This window comes from Herpailurus yagouaroundi, unplaced genomic scaffold, assembly GCF_014898765.1.
Source record: "Herpailurus yagouaroundi ecotype Mexico unplaced genomic scaffold, PumYag 29, whole genome shotgun sequence".
Lineage (NCBI taxonomy): Eukaryota > Metazoa > Chordata > Mammalia > Carnivora > Felidae > Herpailurus > Herpailurus yagouaroundi.
The window spans coordinates 94417465-94437218 of record NW_024412377.1 but is presented as its reverse complement, the minus strand read 5'-3'; the positions used below and the strand labels follow the sequence as shown (position 1 = coordinate 94437218).

The following is a 19754-nucleotide window of genomic DNA, read 5'->3' as shown; positions in this document are numbered from 1 at the left end:
TTAGGTTATATCCAATTTTATGCTGTTGAAGCAATACTTTATATGTATCATTCCATGAATTCTGTTTCCTACATGTGCAACTCTATTTGTAAGATGCATTTCTGGGTGGAAGACACGTGCATTATTAATGTGTATAGGTATTGCCAACTTGTTCCTGAGGAGATTATACTAATTTACCCTGCCCTGGCAACATAGGACAGTGTCTACCATTTTATTTATATCTTTATCTACCCGCTATATTTTCATGCTTTTTTTTATCTTTGCCAATCTGATAGGTAAAAAAATGGTATCACACAGTTTTAATTTGCATTTATCTTATGGGAAACATTAAACCTATTTTTACATGGTTAATATCCCTATGTACTTCCTCTGCAGTGAACTGTTTATATCCTTTACTCATTTTCCTATTGAGTTGCTGGTCTTTTTCTTATTGGTTTATTGGAACTGTCAATACATTGTAGAAATTAAAGCTATTTATATATTGACATTATTAGTCCTTTTCTATGATATGGCTGCAAATCTATTTTTCATATTTTGATGTTTGTCTTTTGACTTTATGGTGTTAGGTTTTTTTTTCTGTGGAGTGGAAATTATCAATATTTTATTATGACTGTGAAGTTTTTGTCTATTTTTAAAATATCTTTATATATACATATATATATAAACATACAAATATAAAATCATTTACATATATTTTCTAGTGTTTTCATCTAGCACATTTATGGCATTGTTTTTTCTCATTTAAGTCTTTATTCCCTATTTTGGTATAAAGTGAAGGGCATTCTGTGGAGATAACTTGAGTTTTGACTGTGCAGAGGAAGTGTTCTCTTTTTAATTGGTGTTTGGCTTACAGCACCTGGACACATTCTATTAGTTTCTCTTCTGCAGTGATGGAATGAAGCAACCTGCTTTGTGGCAGATGGGCAGCACGGAGCTCTGATGGCTGAAGTGTAGTTAGATACAGGACAGTGACAGTTTTAAGTTATGAGATTAATGGCAGTTACAGAGGCCTAGGTTAAGGCTGGGCAAATTGCCAGAAAGTAAGGTTTGAGGTAGTAGTAAAGACCACTTAAAAAGCAGTCTCAGCACTGTCACAGCTCAAGATGAGTGTTCGCAGAGGCCAGTTTAGTATATGGAGAGCTCCAAGTGAGCATACTATTCCTAAAGGTTGGGAGTTGTTTCTGGCCATTTCCCTTGAGACAGCTACAGATTACTTGGTTGACTCTGTTCTTAGAGTTCCAAATGGGAACTTGAATGAATTAAGTGAAGTAATTCTCAATCCTGGATGCTGCATTACAGACTACAGGAAAGTTGTGACTGGGAACCCCAGCTAAGGTTGAGAACCATTGTTTAATGTAATCAGTCTGCAATCCCTTTGAATCAGGGATTGCAGTACATGTTGCCTCAGTGCCTCCAAAAGTGCACACAAATTATCTGGGATCCTGTTACATACAGATTCTGATTCAGAGGTTCCCGAGCAAAGCTTGAGATTCTGTGTGTCTAACAAGCTCCCAGATGACAAGGAGGCTCCTGGTTCCCAGATCACCCTTGAGTGCTTCAGCTTGTTACTCAGTGTGCAAAGTTTGGGCTTTCACCACTCCACAACAGTCAGTAAGCATGTTTCTACCATGATGCTAATCTCTGGCAGAATTGCTTAGTGTGGTATGGAGAGCACTGGGGTCATATGGCCTGTTTTCCAGTTCCAGTGGCTCCCCCAATTAGTTGTAAGACAGATCTCTTAAAAGTACTTAAGTCCTTCATCCTCTAATCTCTAACACGATAGGGTTGAGTTGGATAAACTGCACGGTTTCCTTTGTTCCTGCCTTCTCCTGTTCTGGTCCAGAGTGTTTTCAGACTCCGTGGAGACAAGGAACCAGTGTTTTATGTGCAAGCAGACTCTGTAGTTAGGACCCTTTCTTCCCCAGGGGCTGGGCCTAGTCTTAACTTTGGATTGCTTAGGGAAAATAAAACTAACACATGTTAAAAAATTAAAGAAAGGGGCGCCTGGGTGGCTCAGTCGGTTAAGCGTCCGACTTCGGCTCAGGTCCTGATCTCACAGTCTGTGAGTTTGAGCCCCGCGTCGGGCTCTGTGCTGACCGCTCAGAGCCTGGAGCCTGCTTCGGATTCTGTGTCTTCCTCTTTCTCTGGCCCTCCCCTGCTCATGCTCTGTCTCTCTCTGTCTCAAACATAAATAAACGTTTAAAAAAAAAAAAATTAAAGAAAACTTGACATTGAACTGTAAGCTATCATAACTACAGAGCGAATGCAAGGAAGTTAGAGTTGAGTGTCTACCAGGAAAGTCAGTTGAGATTTGAGTTAATTATCATTTATTGGGCCAGACAGACTGTAGTACTAGCTCAGGGGGCAGTTCCTCATGCTTTTATGTTTGCTTGTCTCTACAAAAGCAACCTTCAACAGTGAAGAGGAGAACATATTTTTCTGCCTTAAAACAGCATAGGAGAACATTTACTTCTATGAAAGTAAATGTTTGAAAGGAAGCTAATATTCTATAAACTTTTTTTTCTATATTTAATTTTTCAAGGCTAATGTTGACTGTTAAGAGATTGATACTGAAAAGAAATTTACCGTATATATAGGCTGTGTCAAAAATCCCATGTATCTCCTTATAGACACCAATAAGTAGTATCAGAAAGTACCCACAATAGAAACAACATCCCTTAAATTACAAGTAATATTAAAAATGACACATCTCTCTATCTTAATTCATTGGCTAAGAGATCAGATAATACATTTAGATTTTATAACACAGGTGTATAGGAATTTTTGACTTAACCTCTTGGTGTCAAAGGAGATGTATTTTGCCTTGTATTAGAATTTGCCGTAGGAAGAGGTTGTATGATCAGCCCTCATGAAACAGAATAGTTACCTTCATTTGATGAATCAGATTCAGTACACACAGTTCAGTTCTAACTCTTCTCTGAATGTCTAAAGGGTTTTTTTTTTTTGTTCCCTCTATAGCTAGATTATTTTTAAATTGCAGACTGCCAGTACTTTCTGTCTCACAAACACGTATCATTATGGTTTTACTGTATTTGGTAAATCTTTTATATAATCAACTATTGATTATCTAGTATAATGAGGGTGATCATACAATATAGTAGAAAACCATCTAGTTTAGTCATTCAAGTCAAACTATTTCATGATTTAGGAGCCTCTTTCTGTGGTTATAGGAGGCCCATTCTCAACAGCAGGAAAACTCATCTAGTTTTAACATAATAAACACAATATAGGTCATTTTGTAGAAAGATTATTTTAGTTGCAAGTGACAGAAAGCCAAATCCAAGTTGGGTGAAGCCAAGGAGGGGCTTTTTAAAGCCGGGTAATTGCAAAATTTGAGGGTAGAACTAACTTTAAGTATGGGTGGTGTAAATAGTGTAATCAGGATCTGGTCTTTCTGCATCTCGTGGCTTTGCTTTCCTCTGCATTGGCTTCATTCTCAGGCTCCATTTAATTACTTGATGGCTGCCAGCACTGCCAAGGCTGCCCATCTTCCTGGTTGAAATCCAGTCGAAAAGAGAATACCGTTCCCCGTCCCCTAACTGAAGTCCTGAACTGTTTTCATTGGCCCTGAGTAGACTGCCTGTCTGAGTTTCTGAGGTCAGCAGGACTGATGTCCTTATTGGCCAGATCAGAGTTCTTTGATCATTCTCATAGTTGGGAGGCCATGTCCACACTGACAGGGAAGTAGGGAATGCTTCCATAGAAGATAATTGACTACTCTTCCAGAAGATGGGGCAATAAATACCTGATGTAAAAAGCAGCAACAACAACTACACTCACTACATATATCTTTCTCAATTTAAACCAATATTAAATGTCATTTATGTTGTCTAAATGTAGAGATTTCAGTGGTAGAAGGATATCGGGGAAGTACTTTGCGTTTAGATGATGCAGAACTAGAATTAAAAAAAATGATTAATTCTACAAAATGTATAACTTGAATGAAATAATAAAAGGTGATTATATTGGATACCTAATAGCTTACTTTACAGGGAGGAATGATATTCAAAATGTTTAACAACCTGTGGCAGTGGTATCAACCAATCATAATAAGTTGGATCCAGCCAATTAGAACTGGTGCTGATCAGGACCAAACAGCAGCATTCTTTTGTGAGTGCTGGTAAAGTGTCAGCCCAGGCAACCAGGAGGCATCGTAAAGGTGCCGCCAGATTTCTCAGAAAATATAGTTCCTGTATTAGTTTCCTAGGGCTACCATAAGAAAGTACTATGAACTGAATGGTTTAAAACAAGTACATTCTCTTATGGTTCTGGAGGTTGGGAGTTGAAAAGCAATATGTTGGCAGGGCAACACTCCCTCTAAAAGTTCTAGAGAAAAATCTTTCCTTGCCTCTTCTTGCTTCTGATGATTGGTGGCAACTGTTGGCATTCTTTGGTTTGTAGATGCACCACTTCAGTTTTTGTCTGTGTTTTTCTGTGGCCTTCTCCACTGTGTATCTGTGTGTCTGTAACCAAATTTCCCTCTTCTTGTAAGGATGCCAGTTGCATTGGATTCAGGTCTACCCTATTCCAGTATGACCTCCTCTTAACTTTATTACATTTGCATAGACCCTGTTTTCCAAATAAAGTCACATTTACAGGTTCTAGGTGGACATGAATTTAGAAGGGACATTATTCAAACTAGCTCAGGTACCTAAAATCCAATGCTCTTACATTGTTGGCATGACACAAAATTAAAAAAAAAAAAAGCAATATTAAAATGTACTATAAAATTTTTCTTTTCTTAGGGGCGCCTGGGTGGCGCAGTCGGTTAAGCGTCCGACTTCAGCCAGGTCACGATCTCGCGGTCCGTGAGTTCGAGCCCCGCGTCGGGCTCTGGGCTGATGGCTCAGAGCCTGGAGCCTGTTTCCGATTCTGTGTCTCCCTCTCTCTGCCCCTCCCCCGTTCATGCTCTGTCTCTCTCTGTCCCCCCCCCCCAAAAAAAAAAAAAAAAAGTTGAAAAAAAGGAAAAAAAAGAAAAAAAATTTTTTTTCTTTTCTTATTTTATAGATAAAAACTGGATTTTTGAATCTTAGTAAAAGTATTTAAGTGAATTATGAATTGTTTTAGTTGGAATGCTATTCTGTATTTTAACTGCTGCGTCAGAATCAGTAATCTCATCTTCATTACTTATAACTATTTCTGTTAAAATGTGAATGTTAGTATGATAGTTTGGTGGAGAATTAATAATATTCATTGATATGTAGGTATGTTTGTACATGAGGTGTTAACATTTTTATACAGGACCTTTTTTTTTTTAATTTTTTTAAATGTTTATTTATTTTTGAGACAGAGAGAGACAGAGCATGAGCAGGGGAGGGGCAGAGAGAGAGGGAGACACAGAATCCGAAGCAGGCTCCGGCTCTGAGCTGTCAGCACAGAGCCCAAGGCGGGGCTTGAACTCACAGACCGGGAGATCATGACCTGAGCCGAAGTCGGACGCTCAACCGACTGAGCCACCCAGGCGCCCCATATACAGGACCTTATTGAATTCAACCAAATTTTGCTTAAAAAAATGGAACTGACCACAATTAGATAAACATTATCCATTACTGTATTTAAGAGCAAATATAAGAAAGAGGCTAGCAGTACAAATTGGTAAAGGGCTTGGAAGTCTCATCTTCCCCATGGAACATTTGAAAATGGTGGTATTGTCATCAAGGTTTTAAAGAATGAATGGCTTTGTAGAAAAGAGTTTAGACTCTGGAGAGCAGAATTGAAACCATTGAGTTAAGGTTAAAGATAAACATTTCAGTGCAGTATAATACTTTCTCAGTGAACAATGTACTATGTATAAAAATGGAGGCGGTAGTCATGTAAGGGAGTAAAGCGTGGGTTCCTGGAAGTGCTCAGGCAAGTGCTGCATAATTATTTCCCTGTGACGTTTAATGGAGATCTTGTCTTAAACAAGAAGTCAAAATGGAAGGTCCCTTCTAACTTCAAGATCTGTTGCAAGTTCTCCTTAAATTTCTCTTTTTATATAGGCCATGAAATCAATATTAATATGTGATGAAATATTTCTTTAAGTTTAAATGCTTTTTAACAGCTGCCAACCAGAAGTTTTGCTCTATGACTTATGTGCTATGGACTGCTTAGGAAGGAGCAGGGAGATCTAAGAGAAGGGGGAAACATCATTAATAAGTGAGAATGGTAGAGGATTAAAACTTCTATTCAATGAGTAGCTACTATGTCCAGGGTTTATTGGATGAATTTCTTTATCCATATTATCTCATTTCTTTGAATGTATTTAGTTTTTTTATTGCTCAGTTTGAAACTTATGGAAAACTATAGTGCTTAAAATGAATTCTTAAAATAATTGGCATTTTCTTATGTATTCTTTGGTGATGCAACACAGGACTCTTCTGAAGGCTACATGTGCAAAACACACTTTCAAATTAAACCCGAGACTCTGATGTCACATTCGGGAACATCTGCCTGTGTACAGACATGTCTACCCATTGAGGTAAGTGGTTTAATATGTCTTATTCTCCTTTTCAGTCTTTTTGAAGTATAAAGGAAACAATTTAAATCTTAAACATATATTTGAAAACATTAACTGGCATTGGATCCTGGGCCTGCTATAAGGCAAAAATTGAATATCATTGGTCAGGAAGTATTTTCTTCTATAATATCGAAAGCAGGAATTGTGGTAGTGTAAAGATCTACTGAGTCCTTACAGACTCTGAGCCTTCACCCTTTTGGTTTCTCTTGGATCTGAAGACCACAGACGACTTCCATTGCCTATTGATTTTTCTCCAGTGAAATCCTCCCAGGACAACACAGACATGTCCCTTAGCTGATTAATACATAGCTGGAGACTTCTTTGCCTAGTCTGCCTTTAACTCTTTTCCCTTTAAAACTCTATGCCTTTTAAACTATGCTGGATCTGGGTCTCATTCCTTAGGGCACTTTAACCTTGACTTAAAAATCTTCCTAAATTAAATTTTAATAAGGTGCTGATGGCTTAGTGGTTTTCTGGGATACTTTCAATTTTATTTTTATCAAAATGCAAATAGCCTTCTTATATTGTTATTGTTAATAAAGAAATTTTTATATATCTATGGCAAAAGTAAACAAGAAATATGTAAAGAGTACAAAAACTGCCATATGTCCTTTAACTGGATGTAGCCACTATTATAATAAATATCTTTCCACAAATTTTCTGTCGTACAGACATGTACATACTTTTCTTTTTTTTTCAATGCACAAGTAATATATCATAGACTTCTTTACATGTCAGTAAATGTAGAATTCCATAGTTCTTTAAATGGCTTCATTGCATTTCATCCTTTGGATATACCATAATTTTGTAGAGCCCATTCTGAAGTAAAGTACTTGAATTCTAAAATAGTATTGATGGGGATCTAATTGCCTCAACACAAAGGAAGAAAATACTAATGCTTGGAATTCTGAGCATTCTGGTAAAATGCGAGATTACGATTTTCTTGTGAAGGAAGAAAGAACCATTTCCTAGGACCTGTTAAGTCAGACCCATTTGGCAATCCGGCATTAGACTCCCACCTCTCTTTCCCCACTGCCTGTGTATGACACTGGCCTAGAAGTAACTCTTGCCAATATAATTCAGTTTGCAAGTTATTCTTGAGGGTATTGTGCTTGGTAATAAGCTAAGTGCCCCTGGGTAGGCGCTCAAATCCTGATTACTGCTTCGTAGTTCAAATAACCAATATCGCATTAGGAAGCTTTTCATTATATATTAACTTAAAAATGCACACAGAAATGGTGATTTAAAAGATGAATTACCAGTTTATGCCTAACAAGTTGGCAGAGATTTGAAAAGAACTAAAAAGCAGTGTTGACAGTGTGAGGGAACTGACACTTTCTGGTTGATGTTTTAACTTCACAGAGCTTAAAGATGGGCACATACTACGAAAAATCTATTCCAATTCTAGGAATTAACCTCATAAAATAGAAATCTTTTCAACATTTTCTAACAAATTTCAAACATGAAAAGGTTGCAAGAATTTAGCAGTCAACATCCATATACTCCTCACCTAGAGTCTTTCATTGACATTTGCTGTGCTTGCTTTATTACATGTCTGTCCCTCTATTCATCTATCAGTACATTTTATTTTTCAATTTAATACTTCTACCTCAAAGTAAATTGAAGACAAATATTCATAGAATTATTGGAAATGTACACAGAGATTTAACTGCAAGTACGTTCATTTCACCATTATTTATATTAGCAAAAAATGGAAACTGCGGAAATACAGAACAATAATGGATTGGTTAATTATGGCACATCTCTGTGATGGCAATTGTGATTCAGTAGGCCTGGAATGGGCCTGAGAGTTTGCAGTTCTAAAAAGTTCCCGAATGCTGCTACTGCTGCTGGGCCAGCAATCACATTTTGAGAACCAGTGCACTGCTCTATAATAGAATGCCTAGCATATTGAGATGCTGCGCAGCTGAGATGGTTAGTTGAACTGATGTATGACAGCATCGATATTGCAGTAATCTTGGTGAGATGAGAGATATCTTAGGTTGGGTTCACCAGAAGCAGAGCTTGAGATGGAGGTGCTTATTCACTGATTTGTTAGGGATAACTTTTAGAAGGGGGTGAGTGACAGAAGCAGGATAGGACAAGGGATAAAAGCTAAGGAAGAATGTGCTCTCAGCTAGAAACTAGCTTGGGTCTGACCCCATGGGAAGCTCTGGAGCACAAACTACGCCTAGATTTACTTCCGCTTTGTGTCATTGGGATGGGTCTTTTTGTACTCTGTGACAATTATTGGCTTGTCGGTCATTCATTGGATGAAGTAGAGGTAGACATAGCTTCCCAAGCAGGGTGTCTCCGGTGTTACTAGGTATTCTGCTTTGTGTTATCAGCCAACAATCAAAACAGCTAAGTGGGGATGGGTACACTGGCCTTAAGGGGAGGTGGGTGGGGCCTCAGCAGTGTCCACTGCCAAAGAGTAACCTGAAACCAACAAAATGGGATCTACAGCGAAATATTTATATAAGTTCTGTATTTAGGTGAAAGCAGGGAGATGATATTATTTTGGAAAATGTGTTTATTTTTCATAGAAATATGCCATTATGTTAACATGTATTTGAAATGAACTAATACATATAATATTTTTTAATAATGTTAGTGTTAGTTGCTAATACAGTGAATGCCAATAGATACAACTTTCTTTAAAGCTCATTGGGATCTCCAATTAATTTTAAACATGAAAAGGGATCCTGAGACCAAAAAGCTTGAGAACCACTCATCTAGATCAAGGAACTATTACATTATTACATGTGAAGAACACTGATAACTAAAATGTATAATAAATGAATACACAAGTAAGAGTTAAAACAAATAAATCATAAATAGAATTCATCCATGCAGAGAAGCATCTCAGGGGCCACAGGTGAGCTTGCAAAGATTACTATGAGGAATATCTGGGGCTTTGGAGACATTCAACTGCAAATTAAGGCCTAGGCAAGTTAGTTGTCTTCAGATACCTAGAAGCCTCTTCTGTGGAAGAAAGAGTAAATTTACTCTGCTTCTGAGGATAGAACTAGTTTGTGTTTGTAAAATATTCTAGATAATTCTCTCTAATGTTTAGTGTTGCCTACAGTGAAATCAGTCAACTTGCAGAGTTGTATACTCCCTCTCCTTTTGTGGAGATATTCAGCAACAGAGTGGATAACCCTCTGTCTGGAATAGTGAGTGGTCATTGACTGAAATGTTGAGATGCTTAAAGCACCAGGCAGATGATGAATGAGTGAAGTGGGTGTATCAAAAGTGGCAGGACTGTGGAGAAGTGGACATGGCATGACTCGTCCAATAGGGGCAGCAGACATACGGCTCCAGGTGGATTTTCAAGACAAGGCAAAGACCTGGATTTTTGTGTGTTGGCTTAATTAAAACAAAATAAAACAAAACAGAACAAAATTGTGCAGGTCACACAGACTATACCTATGGGCTGCACATGGTCCTCAGGCCACCAGCATGTAACCTAGCCTCTATTATAGAAAGAAGTCCTTTATTGTATAGAAGACTAAGCTAGGGGACTGCTAAGTTCTCTTTAGATTTTAAAGCCCAAAAGTTCCAAATCTGTACATTTCTGATTTAAAAGTTTTTAAAGGAATGACTTTGCTAATAGTTGCTTCAGTTTTGTTTTGTTTTGTTTTTATTTTGGCCATGTATGATGTGGGAAATCTACTCACTTCCTTGTCCTAACCAGAACCAGCATTCTTGATTGTAGAAAGATAGCTGGATTCATGATTTTTATGACTACAAAATTATCTCCAATGGTATGTGTATAATCATAGGATTTTAAAAATCAAAGTGAAATATAATGGAATGTATAAGTGAAGTAATTTGAGAAAATCACAATCTATATCCTTTTTGAAATTTTTAAAATGTAATTCAAAATGGTAGTTAAGAGAATGAGAGGGTATACACAATTCTCTGAAATATAATGGCGTGCTGTTTAGAGTCAGCTTTGAGGAATAGGAATTCTTATAGGTTAGTCATATTAGATAAGACAGTTATTGTTGTGGGTGCCTGGGTGGCTCATTTGGTTGAGCGTCCAACTCTTGATTTCAGCTCAGGTCATGATCTCAAGGTTGTGGGATTGAGCCCTGCTTTGGCTCCACTCTGAGTGTGGAGCCTGCTTAAGATTTCTCTCCTTCCTCTGCACATCCCTTGTGCTCTCTCTCTCTCTCTCTTTTTTAAAAAAAGGACATTTGTTGTTGAGAGCAGTTAATATGATTTGCTTGTGACATTTCTGAGTTTGTGAAATAACAACAAAGACTTTGGAAATTTTTAAGCAAGGTATTTTCCTTAGCAGTCACCAAAAGAAATCTATTGCCTCAACTTAAAATCTTTGATATAAATGAATTTTTCCTCTTGAAATGGTGTCAGAGATAGGTGTAGAGCATATTTTATTTATTCATTTACTATCTTCATTGCTTTAGAGCCTCAGGTTGTACTTTCAGATTACATTTTTTAAAACTATGAAAATGATAGAGTCATAAAGATAGCAATAGCATGCTACTGGAGAAAGGATTTTTGTCCTAGGGCCTTGTAGTTCACTAACTGGGACTTTCCTTAGTCCAGGGCAGGTAGAATATTATAGAAAGCCCTCAACAAAAACAACCTATCATAAATTCCCTGAAGCATAAAGCCGAGAATCAGTAACTGGAGATGATCTCAATTGCCAAAAGAACATATTCAAGAGAATGATGATCTTCTGAGGTAACCAGGTCTTCAAATATACTCATTTGCCCTAAGGATTTTATTAAGTGGCTTCTAGGATGAGTTCTATTTTGTATGTCCAAAATAGACTCCTATGTCATAATGTGTGTATGTGTGTTTAATAATGGAACAAGTGACAAGCAACGGCTCTCAGTATTAACAATTTCTTTGTAAAGCAACTGCTATTTTTAGACTAAAGTATAGACCTGTTGGTAAATGTAACTAATGAGTAATAAGCATGATTACCCTTAGTCTTTGAAGATGTAATTATTAAAGCAATGTTAGAATACCAGAAAGCCTTTTATATTTAATGTACATTGATACAAATGGACACATGTGTAGTAGTCAGTTTTTATTTATTGATATGATGAATTTAACACTGATAGATAAATGGGTTGTTAAAGAAAATAACTATTAATACAGCAGATCCAATTGCACTCTTGTGTTTTTCTTGAGGTATTTTGATAAAATTAAAAGACAAAGCAAATTTTTATTTTATTTAGAGTGTAAATATGCCATAGAGTGATGTGGTATTTTAAAGTGGGGAGTATAGGATATGCTCAAAACCAACCAGGTCCGATTAGGATTTGCAGCTGTAATTAAACTGTGGATTATTACACTAAATATAGTATTTATTATAAAATTATAAATTTTATATTATAAAATATATTATATTATAAAATATTTTATATTATAAATATATATTATAAAATATTTTATATTTTATATTATTTATTATAAAATTATGTTTGTTAAGTTATTCTTAATACTCGCCAGAAAGTACGTATGAAGATATGGCACTAGAACTGCTTGATCTAATGAAATCTTAGGGGTGTTAAAGCAACTTAGTGTTCTCTTGTGAAGCCAGGGAGTCGTACAGGGAAATGTTTCACTTTCCTGAATCTTCCTTCTTCTCTAGGCCCTACGTACCTGAATGAATATTACTTTGCAAAATTCAGAGTGTGTTAGGTTAATTGAGAACCTATAGCCTTAATGTCTTTTTAAAAAAATGATTTATTTTTGAGAGAGAGAGAGAGAAAGAGAGAGAGACTGAGGGAGGGGGAGAGAGACAGGGAGACAGAGGATCTGAAGCAGGCTCTGCACTGACAGCAGTGAGCCCCATGTGGGGCTTGAACCCATGAACCATGAGATGATGACCTGTGCTGAAGTTAGATGGTCATCCAACTGATCCACCCAGCCGCTCCCCTAAATGGCTTCCTAAGGTTAGTTCTACGCTGGAAATTCTCTGTACTCTTTTTTCCTTGGCAAAGAGAGAATCTATTTTTTGAGAGAAATCAAGATGAGTCAATTCAGGTAGATAACTAATTTTTTTTCTATTTATCAAGTTAGTAGAAAAGCTTTTGTAAAGGCACCTGGCATGGCCATTGTATTTTATCTCAGCAGCAAGTTATATTGGAAAGTTTCCTTTATGTATAGCTCTAATATTGAGGGTTTTTAAAAATCAAAAGTAAGGTTATTTCTAGCCATAGATGTGTACTTGAGAGAATACTGGGCTGATATATATTTTTTTAATTTTTTAATGTTTGTTTTTAAGAGAGAGAGAGAGAGAGAGAGAGAGAGAGAGAGAGAGGGAGAGAATCCGAAGCAGGCCCCAAGCTCTCAGCTGACAGCAGCAAGCCCCACGTGGGGTTCAGTCTCACAAACCATGAGATCGTGACCTAAGCCAAAGTCAGACACTTAACTGACTGAGCCACCCAGGCATCCCTGAACTGGTATTTCTGTATCAAAATCTGACAAGCTTTCAATGTGGAATGTTTATGTCCAGTTATAAAGGTCTAACAGGAACCAATTGTTTCTGAGGAAGGACACTTAATGTATTACTTTAGTTGTTCTAATTGTATGTTCCTCCTGTTTCTTATAATGAGTTTGAGATGCTTTCCACGAAATACTTTAAGAAATATACTTAATGGATTGATTGAGGGTTTCAAACTTTATTTGGGTACTTTCTCATGGAGAATTTCTGAGCAGGATATCTTGATTTTACAGTCAAATCTAAAATAAATGAAAGTGAAACCATTATTTTGCACTTCTTTCTCCCCCTTTGATTTTTAAAAAATTTTATTTAATTTCATTTTTTAAACAAGAGAAAGAGAGTGCACATGAGTGCAAGCAGGGGAAGGAGAGAGGGAGAGGGAGAGAGAATCTTCAGCAGGCTCCATGCCTAGCCTGGAGCCTCTTGCGGGACTTGATCCCATGACCTTGAGATCATGACCTGAGCTGAAATCAAGAGTCAGACACTCAGGACACCTGGACTTTGGCTCAGGTCATGATCTCACAATTTGTGAGTTTGAGTCCTGCTGCATCAGTCTCTGCTGATGGCTCGGAGCCTGGAGCCTGCTTTGAATTTTGTGTCTCCCTCTCTCTCTGCCCCTTCCACATTCAGACTCTGTCTCTCTCTCTCTTTCTCAAAAATAAATAAACATTAAAAATTAAAAAAAAAATGTTGGATGCTCAATTGACTGAGCCACTCAGGGACCCCAGAATTTTTTTTTTTTTTAAGCCAGTGGAAACTCAGTGTATGGTTGGGGATAGGATACATTGCTTGGAATATATTACAATGAGATTTGATCTTACAAAAGATTAAATAGAATCTAAAATATTTGAGTTTTCAGAATTATTAATTATATTTAAAATCATTTTTTTTCCCTTAGTTAAATTGAAAAAGTTAATTAAAAGATTATTTTCTGGAGTAAAAGAAATATCCATTAGCATAATTTTCTATGCAGGGCTCAAAAACAATGTTGTCATATACTCTAAAGAAATTGAATGTTACAATGGAAATGTGTGATCTTATGGTGAACTGTAATCTTCTAAATGTTTAGAGGGTTGTTTTCTTGGTAGCTTGAGTGAAATTAGTTACTTGTTGGGATTTTTTTTTTAACTGTCAGATAAAGATTAACTGTTGTACAGAATATTATTTTACTGTGGAACCATTGCTCAGAACTAGGGACAGTTATGCATATAGATGGCTACTTACATAGTAGGACTCTATAGCTCCCCATATTTCTGCCACTAGTACCTGAAGTGCCCACTATTAAAGAGCTTTATTAAAAACACAGATAGATTTTTTTTTTTTTTTTTTTTGCAGGGAGAGAGCAAAACATTTTCAAATTGGGTTAGTGGTTCCAAACCCTACTGCTGAAGTCTGAGCACTGATCTGGTTAGATTAATCTGATCACCACTGTGTCCTTACAATCTAGCCCAGTGTCTGGCATATAAATGCTGGAAACTAATATAGCCTGTATTTTAATTTTTGCAGATTGAACTCTCTAGAATTTCCCATCTAATATACTGCTAACTTAACTAAAAGGCCGCACTGTTCGAATAAATATTTTATCATTATTAACTTACAAAGTTTTGGGGAATATTTATTGAAGTTTATTTCTGGATTTATGTGCCTAAGGTAGTAGACTGTGGAAAAAATGAAGTATTGGACTTTGTTACAGTTTTTCAAAGTGAAAAGCTAAGAGGAAAAACTAAGAATAAGGCATCAAAGTGCTTTTAACAATATTGCTTCTGATTGCATAAATGGGACATGGGAACTTCAATAATGTTTTTCCATATGGTGCTTGCAAATTTGTTATTTTAGAGGTATTCTTTGCTCTTAGCACATTGTTAGTCTTTTGTATTTGTGATAAGCATTGAGACGTTACATCTAGTTCTAGCTGACGTCGAAGGAGTCTTAGTTGCAGAGTACAGGTTTGTCTCAGCTATAGTTTAGAATGGATTGGAAAGAGTAAGAAGGCTATCAAGCTGGCAGTGCTACATAAAGAATGTCTAGATGGATGCCTAAAAGAATGCCTTCTTTGGCTGGTGGGTCAGAGGGTACAGCAGCCTGGGTAATTAAATGTGGTCTCTCTTCTCTTGTTGCTCATCCCCAGCATATTTTGAAGGAAGAGAAGTTGTAATCTGAAAGTTGTAAGACTCTTGGATGAGAGAGTTAAAATGACCATTGACTAATCTTGAAGTTCTATTATTAATGCTTTCTTTCCAGTAACTATTTTTTTTTTTATTTTTTATTTTTTTAAATTTTTTTTTTTCAACGTTTATTTATTTTTGGGACAGAGAGAGACAGAGCATGAATGGGGGAGGGGCAGAGAGAGGGAGACACAGAATCGGAAACAGGCTCCAGGCTCTGAGCCATCAGCCCAGAGCCTGACGCGGGGCTCGAACTCACGGACCGCGAGATCGTGACCTGGCTGAAGTCGGACGCTTAACCGACTGCGCCACCCAGGTGCCCCGTCTTTCCAGTAACTATTTTTGAAATAAGTAGTTCACCCTCAGCATCACTTTGGGTTTGTTAGATGTGAAACAAAAGAGAAAAAATATAATGATGATCTCAAACTATGTAATTCTCCTGTTTATAGACTTATTTTTAACTATATTTATACTTTTCTCCCTCTGAATGTGCTCTGTACAGTGTTTTTGTCTCAAGACCCTCCATGATATCAGTCCCTTTTTTATTTCTCTTGCTTTCTTACTTAGTCTTGACCTTGCCGTCTCAGTAATGCCCACAACACCTAAGTTCCATGGTCCCACATTTTTATGCCACACTTATGTTTCCACTTCTCTTTTCTATAATCCTGTCTCACCTCTTTGCTTCACTACCTGATTTCTTGAATAAGCAATCTGTAATACCTTCACTCTTGTCACTCATTTCAAGTCTTTTTCTATTGACTTCTATCAAAATCAAGCTATGGAAATTGATTTCTTCTAAGTTACTAGTTACCTTGTAATCACCACATCTAGTGTTCTTTTCCCCCTTGACCACACTGCAACGTTTGACGCTATTGACTAAGACCTGTCTTCATAAATTCTCTCTCCTTTTTGACTTTGTGACACTGGTGACAAAGTATTCTTTTTATTCTCTCTTTCTAACAGTTTATTATCACTATTATTCTGTTGCTAATATCTTCCCGAAGTCAGAATCCTTGGGGAGTGCTGAAGGTCAACTCATACAAAGAAAGATGAATCCAGAGGGCAGGGTGGAGGTGAAAATGAGAAGCCAAGTCAAGAGTCATGACTACAGAACTAATCAGAGGATCTTGGGCAACTACCTCGAATAAAGCTGAAGTGCCCATAGCTTTTCAGTTTGACAGCTGGCATTTTGACAAATCAGACTGACTTAAAAACACATGGGTGGAATCTGGCAACAAGAAACTTGAGGGCTGGGATTCCATCTGTTCCTCTGTCCCTTTGGCTGCCTTATGAACCCATTGACCAATCTTTGTTTCTACACTGACTTTCAATATTTAGGGAAGAGGCTGTAGCACATGCTGGACGTTCTTGAAGTGTGATACTAACTTCCAAAATGTTTTTCCAAATCATACTCATTTGGTGACACAAGGTGTTGGAATTGACCTGGCAGGAAGTCTAGTATCTTGGGGATTTTTTTGTTTTTGTTTTTGATTGTTTTGTTTTGTCTTTCTTTCTCTTTCTTTCTTAACCACTTATTACGTCTCAGGTTCTGGGGAATGGCTGTCGGAGATCTACATGGTGGTGAGTGTAGAAGGGAATGTTGGTAAGCAAGAGTGGCTCTGCATTAAAAGTAATTTGGGGCTGCACATGTGAGTGTTGAGACTTTAGACTGATTTGAGAAGTAGTTAGAGTTTTTAATATGGTTTGTCTAAATCTCCTCTTCTGAGGAGCAATAGGCTGTCTGAGTTAGGGCCTTGACCAGATTGTTGGTACATTGTTAGGTTCCTGAATCTGGGATCTCCATGTAAGTTAATGAGGAGGACTGAGAAACAGAGAGACAGACCAAGTCAGAATCTATTAATGAAAGCTGAGATTCAAACACCAAGAAGAGTAGTACAAACATTTCCCCCCAAATTAGAGGGAATGATGGTGTCACAGGTTTGAAGTTAGGCAGAGATGAAACTGCAGTAAGGTTAGGTGGGGAATAAGGAGGACATGAGTGATTGCCTCAGCCATTCTGGAGTGTGCTGGATCTTCTTTGCATTTCACGAATGAATAGTATTTGAGTGTGTCAGACAAGTTTAAAGAGTTAGGAGGAGTCAAAAGGCAGTGTGAATATGTGGGTAGGAGAATCAGATGAGTTCTATAATTTGAATGTGCTTTCTCCTAGCTCTGGTCCTTGTCTATGTTCCCTGTTTTAGTCTATTGTTTGTTTGAGGGTATCTGGTGAGTCTTTCTGGATGTTCTACAGCTGTTGCCGATATTGGTTGGTAGCTGGGGGTTATTTATATCTTTGCTTAGAGGTGATAGGAAGCAACTTAGTGGAAGCTGTAGTCTCTAGTGTTATCCCCCTACTCAACTGCTCAAATCCTTGAGCATAGGATTCATAGCTTAAACTTACCCTGTAGCATTTTCTCAGAGAATCATTTTGAATGAGGGGTCTACCAGAAAAAATATTATAAAGAACTACCAATAGAAAGTTTTATTCTATAGAAAGGCTTTTCTTGTGAAAATATCCAGTGTGGCATTATTGCTCTATGATAGGTATTTTGTGAAATAAAAAGGTAAAAAAAAGTGAGAATATACTTGTCTGAAATATGTTGTTTATAGAAGCTCCAAAGTATATTAACATGAAATTTCGATTTTTCCAAAAAGACCAAAAATATCATATTCGACAGATCTTTTTTGAAAAAAGTTTATACAGCTTCCATACTTGTATGTATGAGTGGTAGTTTAGTGCTCTTTTTAAAAATAATAAACAAATGAATGTTTCAGGAAACCTGTGCTAGACTGAATCAGGTGGAACTGATTTAATGTTATGGATAATTGCATAATTAGTGCTATAAAAAATAAACCATACTATCTACTTGATGGACTGGAGCTGCTGTGAAGGAGGTGTGTAATTATACAATCAGCATCCTCCTCCTATGCTGATTCTAGGTAATCCTTTTTCTGCCTTGTCTGAGAAGGGGCTTCCTGTCCTGTGTTTCCTGATGTTATTTAAGTGAACAGAACTGAGCATTGAATAGTTTCCAGTCCCTTGGTAAGTCTTTCCCTGTCCTGTGTCTATGTGAGTGCATCCTTTGAGACCAGTGGCTTTCATACTTTTTGATATAAACCCACAATAAGAAATGCATTTTATAGTAGGACCCAGTATATTGCATATGCACATACCTGAAACCAAGGCTTATGAAACAATTTTTTAAAAAAAATATAGCCTGTTTTACTAGTTATTCTGCTGTATTTAATTTTTAAAAAAATGCTCGTCGAGGCCCACCACTTGATTTCAGAACCTGCTAATGGCTTATGACTCTTATTTGGAAAATACTGCCTAGACTTTTGGTGATTGCTAATGTTAGTTGAAAGGATTCTGAGAGTAGTGTAATGGGGCCGCCGTGGGCTTTGGGTAGCAGGTGGCATGGCATGGTTGAAAGAGCAAGGGCTTTGGAGTTGGGCAAATTTGGTTTTAAATCCCAACCTTCCCTCATTTTAGCTGTGTACTTTGAACATGTTACTGAACCTTTTTGAGCCTCAAATCCCTCATCTGTAAACCTGGGCCCCAAATACTTAAGGGAGTCAGGAGGTGGGGAATTGGGGGCTGAGCATAAGTGGGGTTGATGTGTGCATTAAATGATATCATGGAAGAAACAACTGGCCAGCGCTGTGAAAATAAAACACAGTGCTTGATAAAGTTTATATTCCTTTCTCCGCTCTTTCTCAACATCAAACATATCAACAGTCGAAGGGCACTGTAACAGTCCCTGCCTCAAGGGGTGGTTTATGAGGATCAAATAGGATAATGGGTGCAAGGATTAACAAATGTTAATTTTTATTAATGCAACTTAAGGCAGCTTTACTGTTTCAGAGTAAATGTGTGCAAGTGGATAGACTTCTACAAGGTTAATTGACAACACTGGGAAACAAAACTGGTGCTGAATTTCTGTGTTGTGTTGTGACTGTAAGCAGCAAGGATTATTTTGAAATACAGTGGTATCGTGTGTTGATACTGGAGAGCTGCTACCAAAGCTGCCAAAGGATGATTTATAACAGAGCCCATTATAAATTGCTGTATACAAGTTGTTCCATATTACATCATATGTAGAATTTAAAGAAACTTTAAAATTAGTCAACAAAGGATTTTACTTCATCAAGACCTGGAAAATGAATATCAGAAGACAACTAATTACCTCTTGTATAATATTTGTGAAATTTTCTTTACCTTAACCGGAATACAGTATATTACTGTAATTGTGAGGGTAAAAAAAAATTTAACCTTCATCTCACTGCATGAAATCTTGGAGAGGGGAGAATTTTCATTGTACAATTGTACATGGTTCTAAAACCACCTCCTTTTGTTTAAATGTGTTATAGTTTTTACTACTTCTGAAATAGTTCATGACTTTGAAGTGCTGTTTCCTCGCTAGTTCCAATTTTTAACTTTCTCACCTGAAATGAAATTTCTTGGTCTCTATACTGTCTGTGCTCCTCTCTTCCATGCATTTTTTTCTCTGAAGTTGTACTGATATTGTGATTATTTAGTGGTAACCTGGGCTTTGTTGGTCATGGAAAGGGATATAAATCA

At 37.1% G+C, this 19754-nt stretch overlaps 1 protein-coding gene across 10 annotated transcripts in view; it reads left to right on the top strand.

Annotated features, from left to right (window-relative positions):
* ATG10 (autophagy related 10) overlaps nt 1-19754 on the top strand; it is a 267932-nt gene that overhangs the window by 62173 nt on the left and 186005 nt on the right. For all 10 annotated transcript variants that reach the window (XR_005782828.1, XR_005782863.1, XM_040449437.1 and 7 more), the window contains one exon: nt 6374-6481. Coding sequence is in view for 8 of the 10 variants with exons in the window: in XM_040449437.1 (XP_040305371.1) it covers nt 6374-6481 (108 nt within the window). In the remaining 2 variants the exon portion in view is untranslated. The remainder of the gene's footprint in view (nt 1-6373; nt 6482-19754) is intronic.